The sequence below is a fragment of the Rutilus rutilus genome, assembly GCF_951802725.1.
Source record: "Rutilus rutilus genome assembly, chromosome: 7".
Classification (NCBI taxonomy): Eukaryota; Metazoa; Chordata; class Actinopteri; order Cypriniformes; family Leuciscidae; genus Rutilus; species Rutilus rutilus.
Window position 1 is genome coordinate 10,883,794 of NC_140221.1, and position 17,501 is coordinate 10,901,294.

General features: G+C 37.7%; 2 protein-coding genes across 9 annotated transcripts in view; one reads left to right on the plus strand and one right to left on the minus strand.

Moving 5' to 3' along the window:
- Positions 1 to 2,886, minus strand: part of ntrk2b (neurotrophic tyrosine kinase, receptor, type 2b) — a 29,663-nt gene extending 26,777 nt beyond the window's left edge. For both annotated transcript variants that reach the window (XM_084415194.1, XM_084415193.1), the window contains exons 1-3: positions 2,403 to 2,886; positions 258 to 332; positions 106 to 177 (exon numbers count right to left, since the gene is read on the minus strand). In XM_084415194.1, the coding sequence (XP_084271320.1) occupies positions 106 to 177; positions 258 to 332; positions 2,403 to 2,617 (362 nt within the window). In that variant the 5' untranslated portion in view covers positions 2,618 to 2,886. The remainder of the gene's footprint in view (positions 1 to 105; positions 178 to 257; positions 333 to 2,402) is intronic.
- A 1,371-nt stretch (positions 2,887 to 4,257) lies between these two features.
- The window catches only part of hnrpkl (heterogeneous nuclear ribonucleoprotein K, like), a 29,449-nt gene continuing 16,205 nt past the window's right edge, over positions 4,258 to 17,501 (plus strand). For all 7 annotated transcript variants that reach the window (XR_014627882.1, XR_014627883.1, XR_014627884.1 and 4 more), the window contains exons 1-6: positions 4,258 to 4,383; positions 7,166 to 7,276; positions 10,652 to 10,749; positions 10,833 to 10,889; positions 11,769 to 11,812; positions 16,644 to 16,716. Coding sequence is in view for 4 of the 7 variants with exons in the window: in XM_084413094.1 (XP_084269220.1) it covers positions 7,216 to 7,276; positions 10,652 to 10,749; positions 10,833 to 10,889; positions 11,769 to 11,812; positions 16,644 to 16,716 (333 nt within the window). In the remaining 3 variants the exon portion in view is untranslated. The remainder of the gene's footprint in view (positions 4,384 to 7,165; positions 7,277 to 10,651; positions 10,750 to 10,832; positions 10,890 to 11,768; positions 11,813 to 16,643; positions 16,717 to 17,501) is intronic.

The window sequence follows — 17,501 nt, forward strand, 5'->3', positions numbered from 1 at the left end:
TAAGTTACTTTCAGTTCAATTACTTGAAAGTAAAGATTTCTTTGAAAACATCACAGATTTGTTAAATAATTACATTTCAATTCAGTTTTTAAAAAATAGACTCACAGATATTGAAGTTTAGAATTGTTGAAGAAGGCCAACGTAGATACATATGTCAGGTGAGTATTGGTCACTGTTCTGTGGGAGACAGTAAATGCTCACATAAGTTCTGCTCTTCTATAAAGTGTCAATATTTTCTTAAAATATCAAATACTCACAAATTCCTGAGATTCGAGTAGAACTTCATATGGTCCTCGTTAATTGTAAATAGCCTTTTTTGATTTGAGATATAGCTGTGGAAAGCAAAAGGAATGATTACTACCCTTACAAAAGTGCTGTGGTACATTGATGAATATACCACAATAGTATCATGATTTATTGAAGATAATTCTCATCTTCGTATATCATGATATTTAACTATCATGGCATATGTTAAAAAACATTGTTGTACCATAGTACTGTGATTTATACAGTATTGTTCAAAAGTTTTTTTTGTGTTGTTATGATTTTTAATGTTTTTCAAAGAGGTCTCTTATGCTAGCCAGGGCTGCATTTATTTGATTAAAAATACAGTAAAAATAGCAATATTGTGAAATAGTTTTACAATTTAAAATAACTCTTTTCTATTTTAAAATGTTTCCTTGTAAATTATTCTTGAGATGGCAAAGCTGAATTTTCAGCATCAGAAATATATATATATTTTATCATAATCAGTGCTGAACAGTTGTGCTGATTATTACTTGAGTGAACAAGTAAATACAAAAATCTGAATTCTCTGATGAATAGAAAGTTCAGTGAAATACAGTAACAATGCCTTTATTGTCATTTTCGATCAATTTCAAGCATCCTTGCTGAATAAAAATAAATATTTCTAAATCTAAACCTTTGGACGCTATTGTAACTTCAAAGAACTACTATGCTATTACCATGGTACCTTATAAAAACTTATTTTTATTGTATTTGTGTTACTTTTTTATTAGTAAGTTTCAGTATTAGAATATATGAACTATAGGTAACTATATTATTAATAAAGCCAATTAATTTCAGTGAATATTGACCTTACAAAAAAGTACAGCATGGTATTTACATTGCAGTCTATTTTCAAGAAAATAATGATACTTTTTTTTTTGCTAGCATAATACGTTTCAGTAATATTATATGAGAACATAATTTAACAAGGTAGCTACGCGTCTAACAAATAAATTCAAGTCAACTGTTTTCAAGGCGCACTGGCATGCAAAAACAGTGATTATTAAATTAGAGCAAAATTGAAAATATCAACAGGCAGTTCTCTTTTTTTTTTTCAGAGACAGCTTAAATAGACGCACGGTAATTTGACATCAACCGTCACCATATGAACAAGTTAATAAAGGTGCGCGTGAAAAAGCTATGATTTCACTACAGCGCGCGCACATGCCTGGAGTGGGTCCAGTGAGCCGTTGTCGTGGAAACGGAGTGACATATTTGCGTAGGCGCCGATGCCTATTGCTCTGCGGACACGTTAGACTACTCCCCAACTAGCCTATACACAACAATTCATGGAATAATGTACGCGTAAAACTGAATTTTATTCGGAAATAACAGCAGTTTATAAGCGTTTCCCTCACGGCAGGCCTAAAGGACATTTTTCTCCCAAGACCAAGGCATTTGACGGTCTCTCAAGCCAGTCAGTGCTGCCTAATGCATATCAGATCATCACTGATTTAAATCTCTGTGAAGCGGACGCTCTATCTTCACCGATATGCATCTAATAGAGTTATGTCGTTATGTGGCCGATTTATAAATTTGAGTGTAAGCCGATTGTGTTTTCTATTTCTCTTTTCTGCTATGGTAGAGAAAGTCAGTTGAGGTGAGTCAGCAGCCCCACTAAATTATTCTCTGAGTGATCATCTTTATATATATATATATATATATATATATATATATATATATATATATATATATATATATATATATATAAACCTTTAGATATGCTATCATGTCAACTTATCGATTGTATATCGTGTCCCCGACACCTTCCCTTCAACCGCTCTCATCCTCTCTCACACACGACATGATGTCTGTTGCATGTCACCCTATGGTCTCGTTTGATGTCAAGAGCTCGTACGCACGCCCTGAATTATCGTAGCAAACTCCACACATGCTCATAGCCGTGGCTGAAATGGTCAGGCTGTGGATGTCATGGAATAGCACTGCACTAAACTTATTTTGTCCCTCGACGAATTGAGGAATCTACCCACACACCTCACGCGCACACGCTCACAAACACACGCGCATGTTTTTTTTTTTTTTTTTTTTTACGCATCCGTGAAGCTGGAGGAGCAGGTCTCCCGGTTTATTTCTCACTAAAACACTGCACTTACATATCCGTAATGTTTTCCATATCAGACTCTGGCACCAAGACAGGGAAATCCTCGATCCCTGGTTCTTGATCGATACACGATATCCTCGAGGCATTGCAAAAGCACGACACAGGACAAGCCGAGCTGAGCCTCAGCAGCCCGAATAAAACCCCACACAACCCCCAGCGAGCCATTCCATGAACCCCTGTGGTCATAGCAGGTCTAGCGCGATGCATTCACTGTTGTGTAATGTCTTGTAGTATTTTCAGCAATTCCGAGATGAGACGCCGCTGCTGTGGGATGCGCAAAGACGTTGTGCGCGACGCGAGACTGTCATGAGTGGCCTTTTCTGGTCTCCGCAGAAAGGTGAAAACGCAACGGGGAAATGTTCGCGTGCCAATATGTTGCGCTATCCGGGTTTTGCTTCTTCCAGACGCGGTGGTAAAACGTGTGGCCGCAGGCTGTGTGTGTCTACGGGCTGCGGTGGTGACGCTGACGTCTCACATCCAGCGCTGAGGAAGAAAACAAGCGAGACAGTGTGCGTGTGCGCGCGCGTGTGAAGAGGCAGCAGCGCGTACCTGCAAGCGCCTATTGATTACCGACCGCATCTCCCTCAGCCATCGCTGTAATTACATGTGGAGGGGGACGTTAAGATGCTCTCAGCGATGTCATATCGGCAATAATTGATCACCTATGTTGTCAAGGGGCTATCTTTGGGAGATGCATATTGACAGGGACGAGGAGATTGGTATAGGCTGTCAAATATGTTTTATTTTATGTTATTTTTTATATCGAGTAATTTGGGAAATTGCTTGATTGTTTTCATTTGTTCGTCTGTTTAACAGTTCAATATGAGCTGGCTGTGTTGCTTTTCCATCCTCTTTTCAGCAATCCTACCACAACTTCATGAATAGCCATTGGAGTGTGACGTGCTGTTTGACGCACAAGATGGGCTGCATCTAGAAAAATAATTACTAAACAAAAATGCCAGGATGTTTTTTTTTTTTTTACTGATGTCAGTCTCGCATTCCAATCGCAGTGTAGTCTATGGCAAGGAGACGAAATAATATTAATAATAAATAATAAATTATATTACTTTGGGGTGTTTACCGAATTATCAGTTTATGTGAACTGAAGGGAACGGGCGCGAGCGCAATGATGAATTCGGAAAATTCATGTTTGAATCTCACATTTGACGTCCGTGTTCATCTTGTGAGAGAAGTTAGAGTCCATCTGCACTAGATTCCACGCGTTATATGAACATTTGAGTTAATTTCATCATGTGTACATTGAGGGCCCTTGGTTTAGGAAATTACTATAGTAGCACAAGCCAAAAGATGAAGTGAAAGGTGACGGACTGTTATATTTTTTACCAGGAGAGGGCGACAAATGCATTAGGCAACACTTTTTTTTTTTTATCACAGTCAATGTGAGCTGCAATCACTATATGATTTTTCCCTTAACACAATGATTACATTCCGGCCATTAAAGCCACCCTTTTGGTCTTAAAAAGAGGCGCCTGTACAATATAAGATACGTCCTGTATTCTTATCGGTCTATATCAGTTTTACTGGGTTTTGTAGCCTATTATTTTTTGCAATACAGTGCGATGTCCAATGCGAACGGCATGAGAGGGTGCACCTTGATCGACAGTAAATTTGTGAGTATATAAAACAAATTATACATATTATATTTATGATATATGATACCAAGCTGTTCAACGCCAAAGAAAACGACAGCGCTTCTCAGTTGCTATGACGATATCCTATAATGAAAGCGAATGCTAAGGGGCGGGGCAATTTCACAAGGCTGACAGACTCGTTACCCAATTAGATTGTTAGCCTTTATATTGACAGTCTTTTTAACCAATACAGCTGCGCGTTTGAGTTCTGGCATAGCCAATCACGAAGCTAAAAAAATGCACGTAAACCTACAATGAAATCAAGGTAGAAGGCGCAGAAATTTCGGGCGAAAATTGGTGTGACGGAAGGGCTGCCTGCAGGTTTGTTAAATATTTTGAACCATATTACTACAAAGTCACTTCCGTTGGAAATTGTGCTGTTATTTCCTGTAATAATAAATAACAGAACTGTCGAGCGTTAATTAGACCATTATATACGTCGCCGTGCTGTAAATTAACCTGCTAGCTTGCTAAGACGAGCCTTTCTCAAAATGGAGAGTTTCCTGCTGTTCAGTCGCAACAGTCAGCAGACAATAATTCCCCTCATACTATTCAACCAAAGCAGAGTCTTGCACGCAGAAACAAACTAACGTTATATAAAAAGAGGAACGTTAAATGGTCTAACCAAATCCCGTGTTGTGAATTTCCAAGCCATTTTGTGCCCATAGATCGTTTGTGCAAAAATAGGACGTTCGTTTAAAATGTTCAGACAGATGTTCTTGTTAAAGTCCGCAAAATTGACATGTATTTCACTTGTGAAGTTCAGTAAATGCAGCTGTGTTGTCAATTAATGAAGGCTTGTACTGTTATGGTAACTGGAACTGGAAGGCTAGCAGGCTAAATGCTAACGTTACTTGCGCACCATTTTGAAGCACTGGGCCTTGACACAGCCCTAAACTAGTCCTTGTAACCAGTGTGAATGTTAGTTAACGTCAGGTCCCAAAATGCGCGTTGCGTTTAAATGGTCTTGTATTTGATCAAATTAATTAAATTAGAACGTTTTTCTAATTGCTTTCTTTCTTGCATACCTTGTTTGTATTTTGAATTTGCTTTTAAAGTAACCGTATGCCTAACATATTTGTATATTATCAGACAAGAAGAATAACAGAAAAGTTCTATTACCATTTTTTTGTAGACATACACCGTGGTAATTCCATGGTATTCTATAAATTACCATGTAAATAACATTGTGCATGAAAACGGTTATATTCAGTACTATAGTAAGTACTAATATTGCACCATGGTACAGACACCGACTTGTTTGACTCTCTAAAATAACATATTTTGGAGTGAACAGGATAAAACTGTAGGACAGGACTTGATTTGACTAATCTGGAAATGATTGGATTGTGAAAAGTTGTCTCTGTATCAGTGGTTTTCAACTGGTTAGTCGCTGGTTTATTCTGGGAAATAATGGTGTTATATGCAAATAACGAAACTAACCATGTTATCATGTGTAGTTAGGATGAAAGAACAGGCTTATCTTTTGCCATGCAGGACTCAGGAGAAAACACTTCCTGTATTTTCTGTTGTTGTCAAAGTCCATTAGTTCAGACAGTCAAACACTCCAGTATTGTAGCATAAATTCATCAAATCATTTTCCTGTTCAGTCTAGATCATGTTAATAGTTTTGCATATTGTTGGGCCTATGTAGTTCTTCGTATAATCAATACATTATAATTCTTGATTTTAAGGACTTTTACTTACATTTTGTACGATTCTGATACAGTGTTGGATCGCCACATAAATCAGAACCACCGACAGGTGGATGGAGGCGTTGAGAAATAAAGCCTTGTTGACATCAGCTGAAAGTCGTTTTATATATGGAACAAGCTATTACCAAGGAAAGTTTGTTCATTAGGGATGCACCGATATGAAAAATTTGGCCGATACCATGTTCCAAGCACTTACAAACCTATACAAACATATACAATACAGTAGCCTAGTTTGAACCAATGTATTCCTTAACTTTTAAAATGTATTTTGGCCAACTTTCTTTATTAACAAAAAACACCTATTGCCAGCCAAATAAATAAGATAATGTCTAAATAATGCAAACAAGTCATTGGACAGTGTTACTTGCATATAAAGAATCAAAATTCATGTGCCATGGATAAATAAAATGGAATGGCCTCTGCATGGACAATAATACAATTATTTTAATTAAATCATATTGTTGATTAAAATAATAATGATTAAAATAATAATGATAAAAATAAGTGCTTGTTATTATTAATTATATTAATTATCATTATTAAAAAGAAACATTTAAAAGTAATATTATCTGCTGTTTCAAATAACAGCACTTAGCTGTGTGTGCTGAAGCTGAGTGAACACCGGTGAAGCGCTTTGTTAGTGGGTTAATTAAATCAACGAAACGCATCCTATATGAGATTAATCAGATATTTATACAACATGAACATAATATTACAACTTGTATCTGCACAAAATAACGTGAACTTGAACTAAGTTATGTGCTAGTCAGGATATGTAACTCCTGTTGTGGATGCACTCTTCCCATAAGAACGCAATGAAACGTGGCAACTAGGCTAAACCCAAAGAATTCACAACATTTTATTACAGTAGTATTATAATGTTATGTAATATGACAGCCCCAATCATAGTTATTAATGTTGTGCTTTGCTGTTTGAGCTGCATGCTCTGAAGATGATCACCAGTAGCCTAAGCGTTTTACTACGGCGTTAACCAAACAAATGCATCCGATTTGAGTGTGTGTGTATATATATATATATATATATATACTCAAATCGGATGCATTTGTTTGGTATATGTGTATATATGTATATGTATGTGTATATATAATATAATATATACACACACACAAAATAGATATAATATTACAATTGCACTTACAAACTTAGTTTCACAAAACAAAAGGCTATTAAAAAAAAAATAATAAGTAAAAGCAAAAATGTTATCGATAACAATAACATTAAAAATGAACACATCGGCCGATACCGATATGGTGGGCGATATATCGTGCATCCCGAGTATTCGTTAAATAAACATATTTTTGATTTCATGTGGACTTAAAAAAGGTATTTTCTGCATTGTTTTTAATACTCAACACACTGTCTCTTAGAGTGACCCGTCGAGGACAGCCTATTCCATTTTGACTGCTGGCTGAAGACAATGGAGACAAAAATTGATCAGCAGGAAGAAGAGACCACTTTCAGTAACATTGACACTAACGGTAATGTATAGTCTCTGAATAGAGCGCAACAGTGGCCACCCCCTTTTTCTGTGGCTTTGGTTTTTTGGAAGTATTTTTCCCATAGGAATATTTAAATCCCCATAAGGATTTTTTTTTTTTTTCATGGCAACAAACGCAGGCAACTAAAGCACAAAGAATTCACAACATTTTGTAGTGTGCTCCATTATAACGTTATGTTTGGCAGATTGGCGCTACACATCTCGCACTTCATTGTATTTTCATCTACTTTATCAAGTGATTCCAGAGAGCCTGCACATTTTCTAAGCCATGACGAGAAAAAATAACACTGCTGGATTATTAATCATCAATGTTTTTGTACCGCCCAAAATGCTGCAATAAAACAACTATAAAAAAACTAAAAAAGAAATGTATTTTTTAAAGTCACGGTGATCATCGTTTTCATGATCGATTATTGCTGTCGCGTCCAAGTACTTTGGTGCTCTTGCACATCCCTATTAAAGAGTTAAAAGTCATGAACCAACCAACTAAAATCTGACAAAAAGGCAAAGGTACAACAAGATTGTGTTCTTAACTTTAATGGAGGAAAGAACTACAATCCCATGAAGCATTTTGAATGACAATCAAATAAAAAGCGATGGCTTCAACATGCTGTCTGTCAGAGACAGAGACAGAGACGTACCTTATACATAATACATAATTGACACTCAGGTCCTGTTTTTACCTGCGATTAAGATGCGTTTTGGTCGGCGGCGATAGCCTCGTGGTTAGCGCGCTGACATATAGCGCACCTCTGGCGACCCGAGTTCGATTCCCATGTCCTTTGCCGATCCCGTTCCCCTCTCTCTCTACCCGACGCTTTCCTGTCAAAATCTCTACTGTTCTATCCAATAAAGGCACAAAAAGGCCAAAAACATAACTTAAAAAAAGAAGCGTTTTGGTCGATTGGATCAGAAGTGGACGACGCTAAATACAGGGGTAAACGGGGTCTAAAAAGTTTTGAGCTTATCGACTTTAGACCACTTCCAGAGGTAGATGAAAACGCTCATGTGATCGAATGCGTTCAAACAGCCACAAAAGACAGCCTACTCTCTGCCTACTGACTTAATCTGTGAACATTATGGGAAGTGTGCTAGCCAGACGGGATTTAAACTTTGTCGGCATTAAGACCCAAGTTTGGTTTGAAGATGAAAAACATACCAAGCACAATGTTCTTTCGGCATTATATTACCATTTCTAACACACACTCACAGTGTTCGGCGTGGCTATCAGAGCAGAAACAAAACCTTATAGAGCTCTCTCTGTTTTTCCGTCGTCTGTACGGAACGGAACGTTCATACTGTATGTAAATTGCTCAAGCTTATTATGTCCGTAACATTGAAAATTTGAAAAAGCCCATACATTTATCTGCCCATTGACCCTCCCCTTGAAGAAATCAGGACAGAAGTGGTTGAAAGTGGACAAAAGATACGGATACGTTCTATTTGTGAATCAGACGTCCACAACGCATCTTAATACCAAGTGTAAACAGGCCCTCATAAGCATAGATTCAGGAACTTCACAGGTGAATAATTTTTATTTATTATTTTATTATTTTTTTAAATGTAGTTTGATCACTATCATCTTAATTGTTTAAAAGATTAAGCCAATTATCAAAGTTTGATTAAAATGTTTCATTTTCCAATAAAACATTCTACATTTTTACATGATTTGTCAGATATCTGCTAGCTACAGACCACCATTTTTTTTTTTTTTTTTTATCTTCTTGGAAAGCGAAAGCACATTCAAAACATCTGGTAGTGGGGATTTTACAGGTAATGTGTGTACTCCCTGGACCTCTGCTTGTTGTAAATATAAAAAAATATATATTATTATTATTATTATTATTATTATTATTATTGTTGAGAACGGATGGATTGTTTGGTAATAATTTATTTCTTAAAGTATTTAGTGAAGTGATTGATGCCCATGAGTTTATGTTAATGTGTTCCAGCTGACAGCCAGCCAAGTTTTTGACAGACGTGATAACGTGCATGAGGGGTGAACTGTTTGATTTTAGGGTAATTATAAAACGAGCTGGAGTTGATTTGACTTTTAAAAATGAAACTGAACTGTCAGTAGGTGATGCATGTGACCGTCTTATTGAGTGAGTCATTATTCAAACGATTCGTTCAAACAGCCGATTATTTAAGAATGAGGCAGTTGTTTATGAATGGGTCATTGAATCTGTGACTCAACTGATTCATTCAAACACTGAATCGTTCAGTAGGCCTAATGAAGCATGAAGAGTCGCCAATGAGTTTTTACGACGGTGTTGTCAAATATCTATTCCGAAGCTGTAGGGGGAGCTCTATAGAGAAACCCGCGAGCAAAAACAGCGAAGAAATTGCCATAACTGCATAGCTTAAATATAAACTACTTTATTGAACTGTTGTATGAAATGTCACATTTTTCAATCATGTTATTCAGGAAAACAACACTCTTGGTTGTGTTATTATCCACTATCAGTTGCCACTCAGACTAAATGTAATAAAATCAGAATCATTATTTTGTTGTTTTTGACGTTTTAATCAGGATACTTGTCCGGTTGGGCAAGTAAAATTATCTTTCACTTGTCCCAGAAAAGCGTTAATGTCGAACCCTGAAGTTTATTTTATGGCTTAAATAAATTACATGTTACTCAGAGACTGACATGTTTGGCGTGGAGTGGAGCAAAAGGAGTGGTTTTGATGCACTAAGTTGTTTTTATTGTCTCTTTATAACAAAACAATTTTTTATTTAAACCCATGAAAATGCAGATCCTGTTGTAAATATAATAATGATAATAATAATAATAAAGCAGATTTTGGCTTGTATACATAATACACACACACACACACACACACACACACAATGGGGATTGGCTCTGTGTTGTTTGCAGTGTTTAATGGGAGTGGGTGGGCACTAAAATGTTATTTTGGTGCAAGTTAAGTTGAAATTGCGGAGTGATGGCTTCAGCAAAAGCATATACCATCGATTAGCAACTCTGTCCTCACAATAGGCCTAATAGTCTTTAAAGATTTATAAGATATCATTTAAAATCAATTCGCCTATGGAGAAAATGAATGGGATTTTTACTTCCAGATCCTGACTGTTGCACTCTATTGGCTCAAAAGCTTTAGCTTTTACCACAAAGTGTGTATGTGAATGATTGTTAAAAGCATTTTCTCTGGATGTCTCCTTTGTACTTCTTTAAACTGCTTTCTATAGGTCCTCAAATTTTTTTGAGAACCTTATCCACTAGTGTCTGATTATGTTTTGAATTCCATGGTGGCACTCTCTCAGAACGAGCAGTTTGATAAACAGGAATGTCTTAATTGTGGTTGTGGCTCAAGTGCCAGATTTGTGTTCCCTCAGGCAAGCGCCCCGCTGAGGACATGGATGAGGAACAGGCATTCAAACGCTCCCGCAACGCAGATGAAATGGTGGAACTCAGGGTGCTTCTCCAGAGCAAAGTGAGTAAAGCCGTACACATGCACTTTTCTTCTCCGTTTCTTCAGTATAATGACATTTTAACAGTGTAATTTTGTGTTTTCAGAATGCAGGGGCTGTGATTGGAAAGGGAGGCAAGAACATTAAAGCCTTGCGCACAGATGTGAGTATTAAGACCATGCTGCATGCTTATCATGAGCTTTTAAACAATGTTCTCTAATGGTCAAGTATTAACAAGACTTCTGACAACATCCTTTGACCAACAGTTGTTTTCATGAGCATTTCAGCTTTATCAGTCAAAAACACGAATCAGTCGGATTTGAAATCCCAGAAATCAAAACTCATGACACCAATCCGTCCATTAAAATCCCATTAAAATCCTCCAAAGTTTTGAATGCATTTGATCCTGAGGGCAGATCTTCCGTTTTGTAGCTATAGGTTGGCTCATTTGGACAGACAAGCTCTCTGAAATGGGGCTATTTTGTGAGTCTTTGACACTGTGTATAAAAGGGGAGGTACTTCTCAACCTTATATTGTTGAAGACATTCTCTTTCACTCTCCCCCACTTCGAAAACCCAATTACAGATGTCTTGACTCTTGAGCTGACCCATAGTCCTGTATGAACCACTGTTGCCCAATGCCCAGTGGTTCTACATTTTAAAGTGTCTTTAGATCTGTCCAGCCCTTTTTCTTGTGCATTCTTTGCCAAGTCTCTTCAAAAGAAAAAAGAAAAAAAATTGGACAGTAGATTGAGTAAAGCCTTGTATTCAATTAAAAATGTATTCCTTCTCCCCCTCTTCCCTCTCCTTTACTTTTTTTTGTTTTTGGCCACCTTCCTCCGTTGCCCATGTACTGGATCGACTTGCCCCTCCTGCGTTGCCCACCTTGATGTTGGCCCAACCTCCGCCCCTGATCGCCCGCCCGCCCACCTGACACCCCGGTTGGCCCCGCCCATAAACGTGCCCCTCCTTAAACGGGCACCTTACTTGACATCATGTGATTGAATGCCCCTGCCCAATGCCAACCTCCACGACCAATGCAGTACAATGCCAGTGTATCAGTCCCAGACAGCAGTGGCCCAGAGCGGTATGTCCCACCAGTTATTGCCTCACTGCCTGATTAGAAAGAGAACACATGTCTTTGATAACCTGCCTTCTGTTTCATTTTAACATTTTCACACATATAGTCCCCCCCCCCCCTCCCCCCCCCCTTTAAGAAACGTGTATTGTTCCATTTGACTTTTTTTTTCTTAATTTGTATATATTTTTTTGTATATATTTAAATGTCTTTTCTCCTCCCCCAACACCCCCATTAAGTCTTTGAATATAATTTGCGAACTTTCTTTGTTGCACAGAATTGTATGTAATCAATCACTTCTCTTGCCTCGGAGAGAGACTGCACTCATATTAATCTGCTGAATGTGTGGATTAGGGGTGGGCGGTATGACCATAATGTGATTTTTGGTGCACATTTAACACAACTTTTTCTTTTTTTTTTTATGACCATAATGTAATTCCACTTTTCAAATAATTGAGTGAATTAAATGCGTTTCAAGCTAAATGTTCTTTTTATTTGGAACATAATGTATACAAACCAAAATACCAGATTATTCAACAAAAGATTAAGTCTGATAGCAGAAACAGCTTTAACATTTGTAAAATGAAAGACTCAAAACATTAAAACTATAAATATAAAATTTGATTGGATAGTCTGCGTTCAGATTTGTAAAATAGGTACACCTGTGAATATGCCCCAAATTAATTCAATATTCGAGAAGTTGCATCGTTCCTCAATAACCAAAACCAACTAAATGTTGCATTTGTCTAGGGGTGGGAATCTTTTGGAATCTCACAATTCGATTATAATAAATTCTTGGGGTCATGATTCGATTAAAAATTGTTTCTTGATTTTTGAATAAAATGTATTCAATAAATTTATTTAATTTTATTGTCCTTGCTGCCCCCCTAAGAACCTGTGCCCCCAATTGATTGATATTAAATACAGCTCATAGGTGTAATTAAACTTTAATAAAAGTTTTGTTGAATTATTATTTTTCAATTGTTTTACTTCATCAATCAATTTATATTATCTAAATATTTTATATTGAACTATATTATTCATAATAAATTACATTATTATTTTACTCAAGCCCGGTTAAAACAGACTCAGCCTTACATATTCGTCTCTCATGGCATGAGCGTGTCTTTTGCATCGTCGAAATAGTGGTGCAGGTATGACGTCACTTTGTAGGCCAACCAGTAGTTATCATCACACTGGTTCCCTCAACAAAAACCCATTAGGATTTTTACTGAGATATAATACTGTAAAAAATATTATTTTCACAGATGAACACAACTTTTGTGAGTTTTGAAGCCTAAATGCAGCTGCCAGAAGCAAAAAGCTAAAGGTACGCTATAAACTAACTACACCACGGTTCCACGACTTTAATGTCACCATCACTAAGCTTCCGACAACTGTTTTATTTTAATTTTAAAAACATTTCCCCTGAAAGTTTGAGTTAGCATAGTTTGAGCACAATTATAAGCATAATGAGGCTAACGTTTAATGCCCCCGACAGCCTCTTTTGTCCCATTTAGCCACTTGTTAGCAACTCAATTTTTCAAGATGCATAACGGCTTAAAAAAATCACGAGTGTGTTTATACCGATGTATTTTGTCGTAGAATAAAACGTGGAAGTGTCTTGAGCTTGTTCACCACAGACCTTGTTTCAGCCATTTAACCAAAAAGCCCATTGACTTCAGGACGACGGAACTGGAAGTGCTAAAATGCTAACATGTATCTGCATTTTGGCCTACAAAGTGACATCATACCTGTACCAATATCAGCTGGTTCCGATCAGTGGCCAGTCTTTTGGAGTTATAGAAATATAATATGCACTGTTGCATTCTCAATATTTGGTGATTTAGCCTACGATACAGGAGATGTTAATTCGCTTTTACAAGCAGGTATTGTTCATTACCACAGCAACCGCTTGCACGTCCATGTTGAACGCACTTCTCGTGTAAAAAGTACAAAAAAGCTTATGCCGGATTGCTGGTAATTATACGTTATTTAAGGCTTTTTTCTATTTGTTAAAATACTGATATGGAACTTTTGTTGTCAAGTAAGCTTCATTTGTCCCCTGTTGCAAGCCTGTGTGCTCTCTAAACTGTCCTGTGCTGCACCGTTCTTTGTTCCGTCAACATCAACATTAACAGACGTTTAGAATATCAATTTATGAATTGATTCGAATCATTGGAAGTTGAATCGACCGCCACCACCACCTCTACATTTGTCCCACTCTGTATTTTATTGTAATGCACTGAAACTTCGACAATCAAAAATATCTGGGTGAAGCGGCCCAATTATTATTAATTTTTTTTCAGTTTTGGAGCGCTGAAATCATTGACTGAAACAGTGACGTTTAATTAGCGCTTCTTAGATGCTACTAAAATTATTCTAGCAGCTTCACTTTACTACGGCTGGTTTAATTTATCACCTGAGAACATGACACCCTGAATAGCATAAAGAATTGCCAATTACCAAAATTTAATTACAGCAACTTTATTTTCAGTTTCGGTTCTCGGCTAAATGAAAACTTCAAAGTCCCCCTGTAGTCAATCATTTTATTCCTTTATGTATCGCTCTCTACAGCGTCGGACACATAACTGTATGATTATGATTATGATTGGCCTTTTGCTTGACTGTTATCAAACAGCTAATAATGTGTTGCTAATGTTACACAAACCGTGTAACCATGTTACACAAGCTAATGTTACACAAACACGTTCGCCATCTCAGTCTGCCTTCTAAACATCAGTATGCTTAGAAACCCTTTGAACAACTTAGAACGTGGAGAAAGGCATATTGTTCATCATAACATCGTAATATACATCTTATACATAATTCACCCTCTATATTGCTAAATGTACCCTATTTTTCATATCAACAGAAAAGTATACCGGGATAACCTGGCTTTTCTTGTGACTCCCCTGCTTCATAGCATAGTTAATGATATACTAAAGCCCGCCCCCCTCGTGATGGGATTGGTTGTAGTTTGTGACGTAAGGAACACCAGTGATTTCAAACCGCGTTTTCCAGACTGCCTTTGGTAAACTTCAAAAAGAAAATACTCAGCAATGGTGTTGACTTATGAATTTGCACATGGTTTGTCTTAAAGCATATTAAAAACACCACATAGACATATAAACAACATTAAAAAGTTGCTTTTTAAAGCCCCGAACAACCCCTCCCGTTTTGTAGCGTTTAATTTATATCAGTTCGGCCAGAGCCGATTGGCTCGATAAAGCCAAAGTTTCTTCCTAATTTCTAACCGTTTCTCCTCCTAACCTTCACCAAATCGCTTTAAAATATAGCATTCTGTGCATAATTCAGATGGGTCCGATACATTTTGTAGTCTGCGCCGACTCGTGCATATGATCCGCTTTGTGCTATCGTGTATCTGGACCGGAGCAGACTGTTGCACGCTGCGGCGGTTCGTGTGACAATGACGTGAAACCAGACTTCATTCGCCCCAATGGAAAGCATATTTTAATCGTTCCCTATCTGTCATTCATCATGAAGAAAATAGTAAATGTGTGAACTGACCGATTTTGGCTGCAGCTTCAGCGTCTATTTATAATGTAGAGGGCGGGACGCTATAGACTCTAGAGAGCATTTGATTGTACAGAAAATCTGATGAGAAGCTGAAGTGCATCGTGATGTCATGAAAATCTTTGATACATATTGGCGGAAGTAAGAGACTAAGTTTTGAATGCTAATATCTTCTAAATGCGAATTTTGTCATTGTTTTGCAGCATACTAGCTTACAGATAACCTTAAGGCTAACATATTCCTACTAAAAGCCAAAAAAACTTCATGGCGACTTTCATTTCCTTTTTGATGTTTTGCGAAAATATTCATTTAAGTGCATTGCTAGTATTTTTGCATTACTTCTTGGTCTTTGCGGTAACTTAAAACTGTTTAAAAGTTAAAAGTGTCACATTAATGCATGCAGATATAGCTGCCATAATATTGCAAAATATCTACCAGTTATCGCGTCCTACGCCTCATTATACTGCCCAGCCCTAGTTTGGATGATTATTTTCATAGCTGATGATTCTGACAGTGTTCTGTGGAAAAGCCCATCTCTTTTTCGCTCTGTCCTTGTTCCCCCAACCCCTGAGCCCCCCTCTCTCACTGTTCACAACATCACTGTCCATGATTCTGAGCTAGTGCCGTGACGCAGCCCTCTCTGTCACTCATCACTGTTGTCTTTGATTTTTCTCTGGTGCTGCATTTCCTTCCCCTTGTTTTTTTTCCTTCTCTTAGCCCACATACGTTCAGGTTCTTAATCTGCAAAAATCTCTCATTCTTTCCCTTCCCCTTCGCCTTGGTCTTTTGCTGCTTCTGTTTGTTTTTGGTTTGGTTTCTCTCGTCGTTGAGAGAATGTGATGTGCTGATGGCACCATAGAGTGAATTGCAAGAGACTTTTTTTTTTCTTTTTTTTTCTTCCTTTCTTCTCCCAAATGATCTGGTGGTGGCATAGTGGTAAGCAGGCCTGTCTTGCTCTCTCTCATTTTCTCGGCTCGTGTAGCCGTACAGTGCCTGTTCAGTCTCAGCCCTTCCACTGTCGCCCATCTCTTCAAGGCCTGTTTTAATTGAATGTGCGAGAACTGAGTGCATGTCGATTGCCCGTATCTCAGTCCAGTGTTGGAAAACTTAAAACATGTGTTCAGCAGTCCTCTTTTTTTTTTTTTTTTTTTTTACTTTCTTTTGGTTTAAATTGTTATTTCCCCCTACTTAATTGCTTTGTGGTATGCAGCAGGGCTCAGGATCTAAAGTTTTGTATCTGTTTTTTGTTTTCTTTTTGTTTTTTTTGCTTTTATCTTTCATTTCACTTGATGTTCTGCTACAGTATCCTGAGTGTGAGTGCAGATATAGAGACCATTGGTGAGATTCTGCTGAAGATCATCCCTACACTGGAGGAGGTGAGCATACCAAACCCAGTATCGAAGGTATTAAAAACCCTATGAAATCCAAATTGGTGTTTTGCAGGATTTAGTCCATATCCATTAGGTTTGATGTCAGCTGTACGCTAGTCTACTCTAAAAGTTGAGGCATTGTTCCAAACGCATATGATTTAAAAAAAAAAAATCAGTGAATAACAACTTAAATTTTGAGTCCGACTTTATACAATATTTTATTCCAAATTGGAAAGCTATACTGTAGACTAGAGATGCACCGATACCGATACCAGTACTCGGGTGTTGGTCCGATACTGTGCTCATGTACTTGTAAAACTACCCCGATACAACCGCACCCAATACCGCTTTGAGGGGCCATTCACATATCACGTCTAAAAACGTGTGGAAAGCGCGGCTGCACTGCTTCCTCCTCCTTTCCACAAGCGCTTGCGTTCTCGTGGCTTCTGTCGTTGCTATGCAACCATGACCATAGGCGCGCCTGGAAAAACTAGCGCGCCACGCCACTTCTATTACGAGCGCGCTTGCACCTACATTTGAAATAACGAATTTGCATGCGCAAAAAACGAGATATGTGAACGGCCCCTTATGGCAAAGTGACATTAGCCTAACCTCTCGTCAGTTGAGCAGGTAGTCTAGTAATGAGGAGTAATGTCAGCCGTTTGGAGATATTTTAAGATAAGCGATGATGATAAAAGTAGAGCAGACTGCAAACTATGCTCTGCTAAATTGTCAAGAGGGGGGGGGGTGAGAATTAGCTCCTTTAACACAACCAGTTTGATTATACAAGT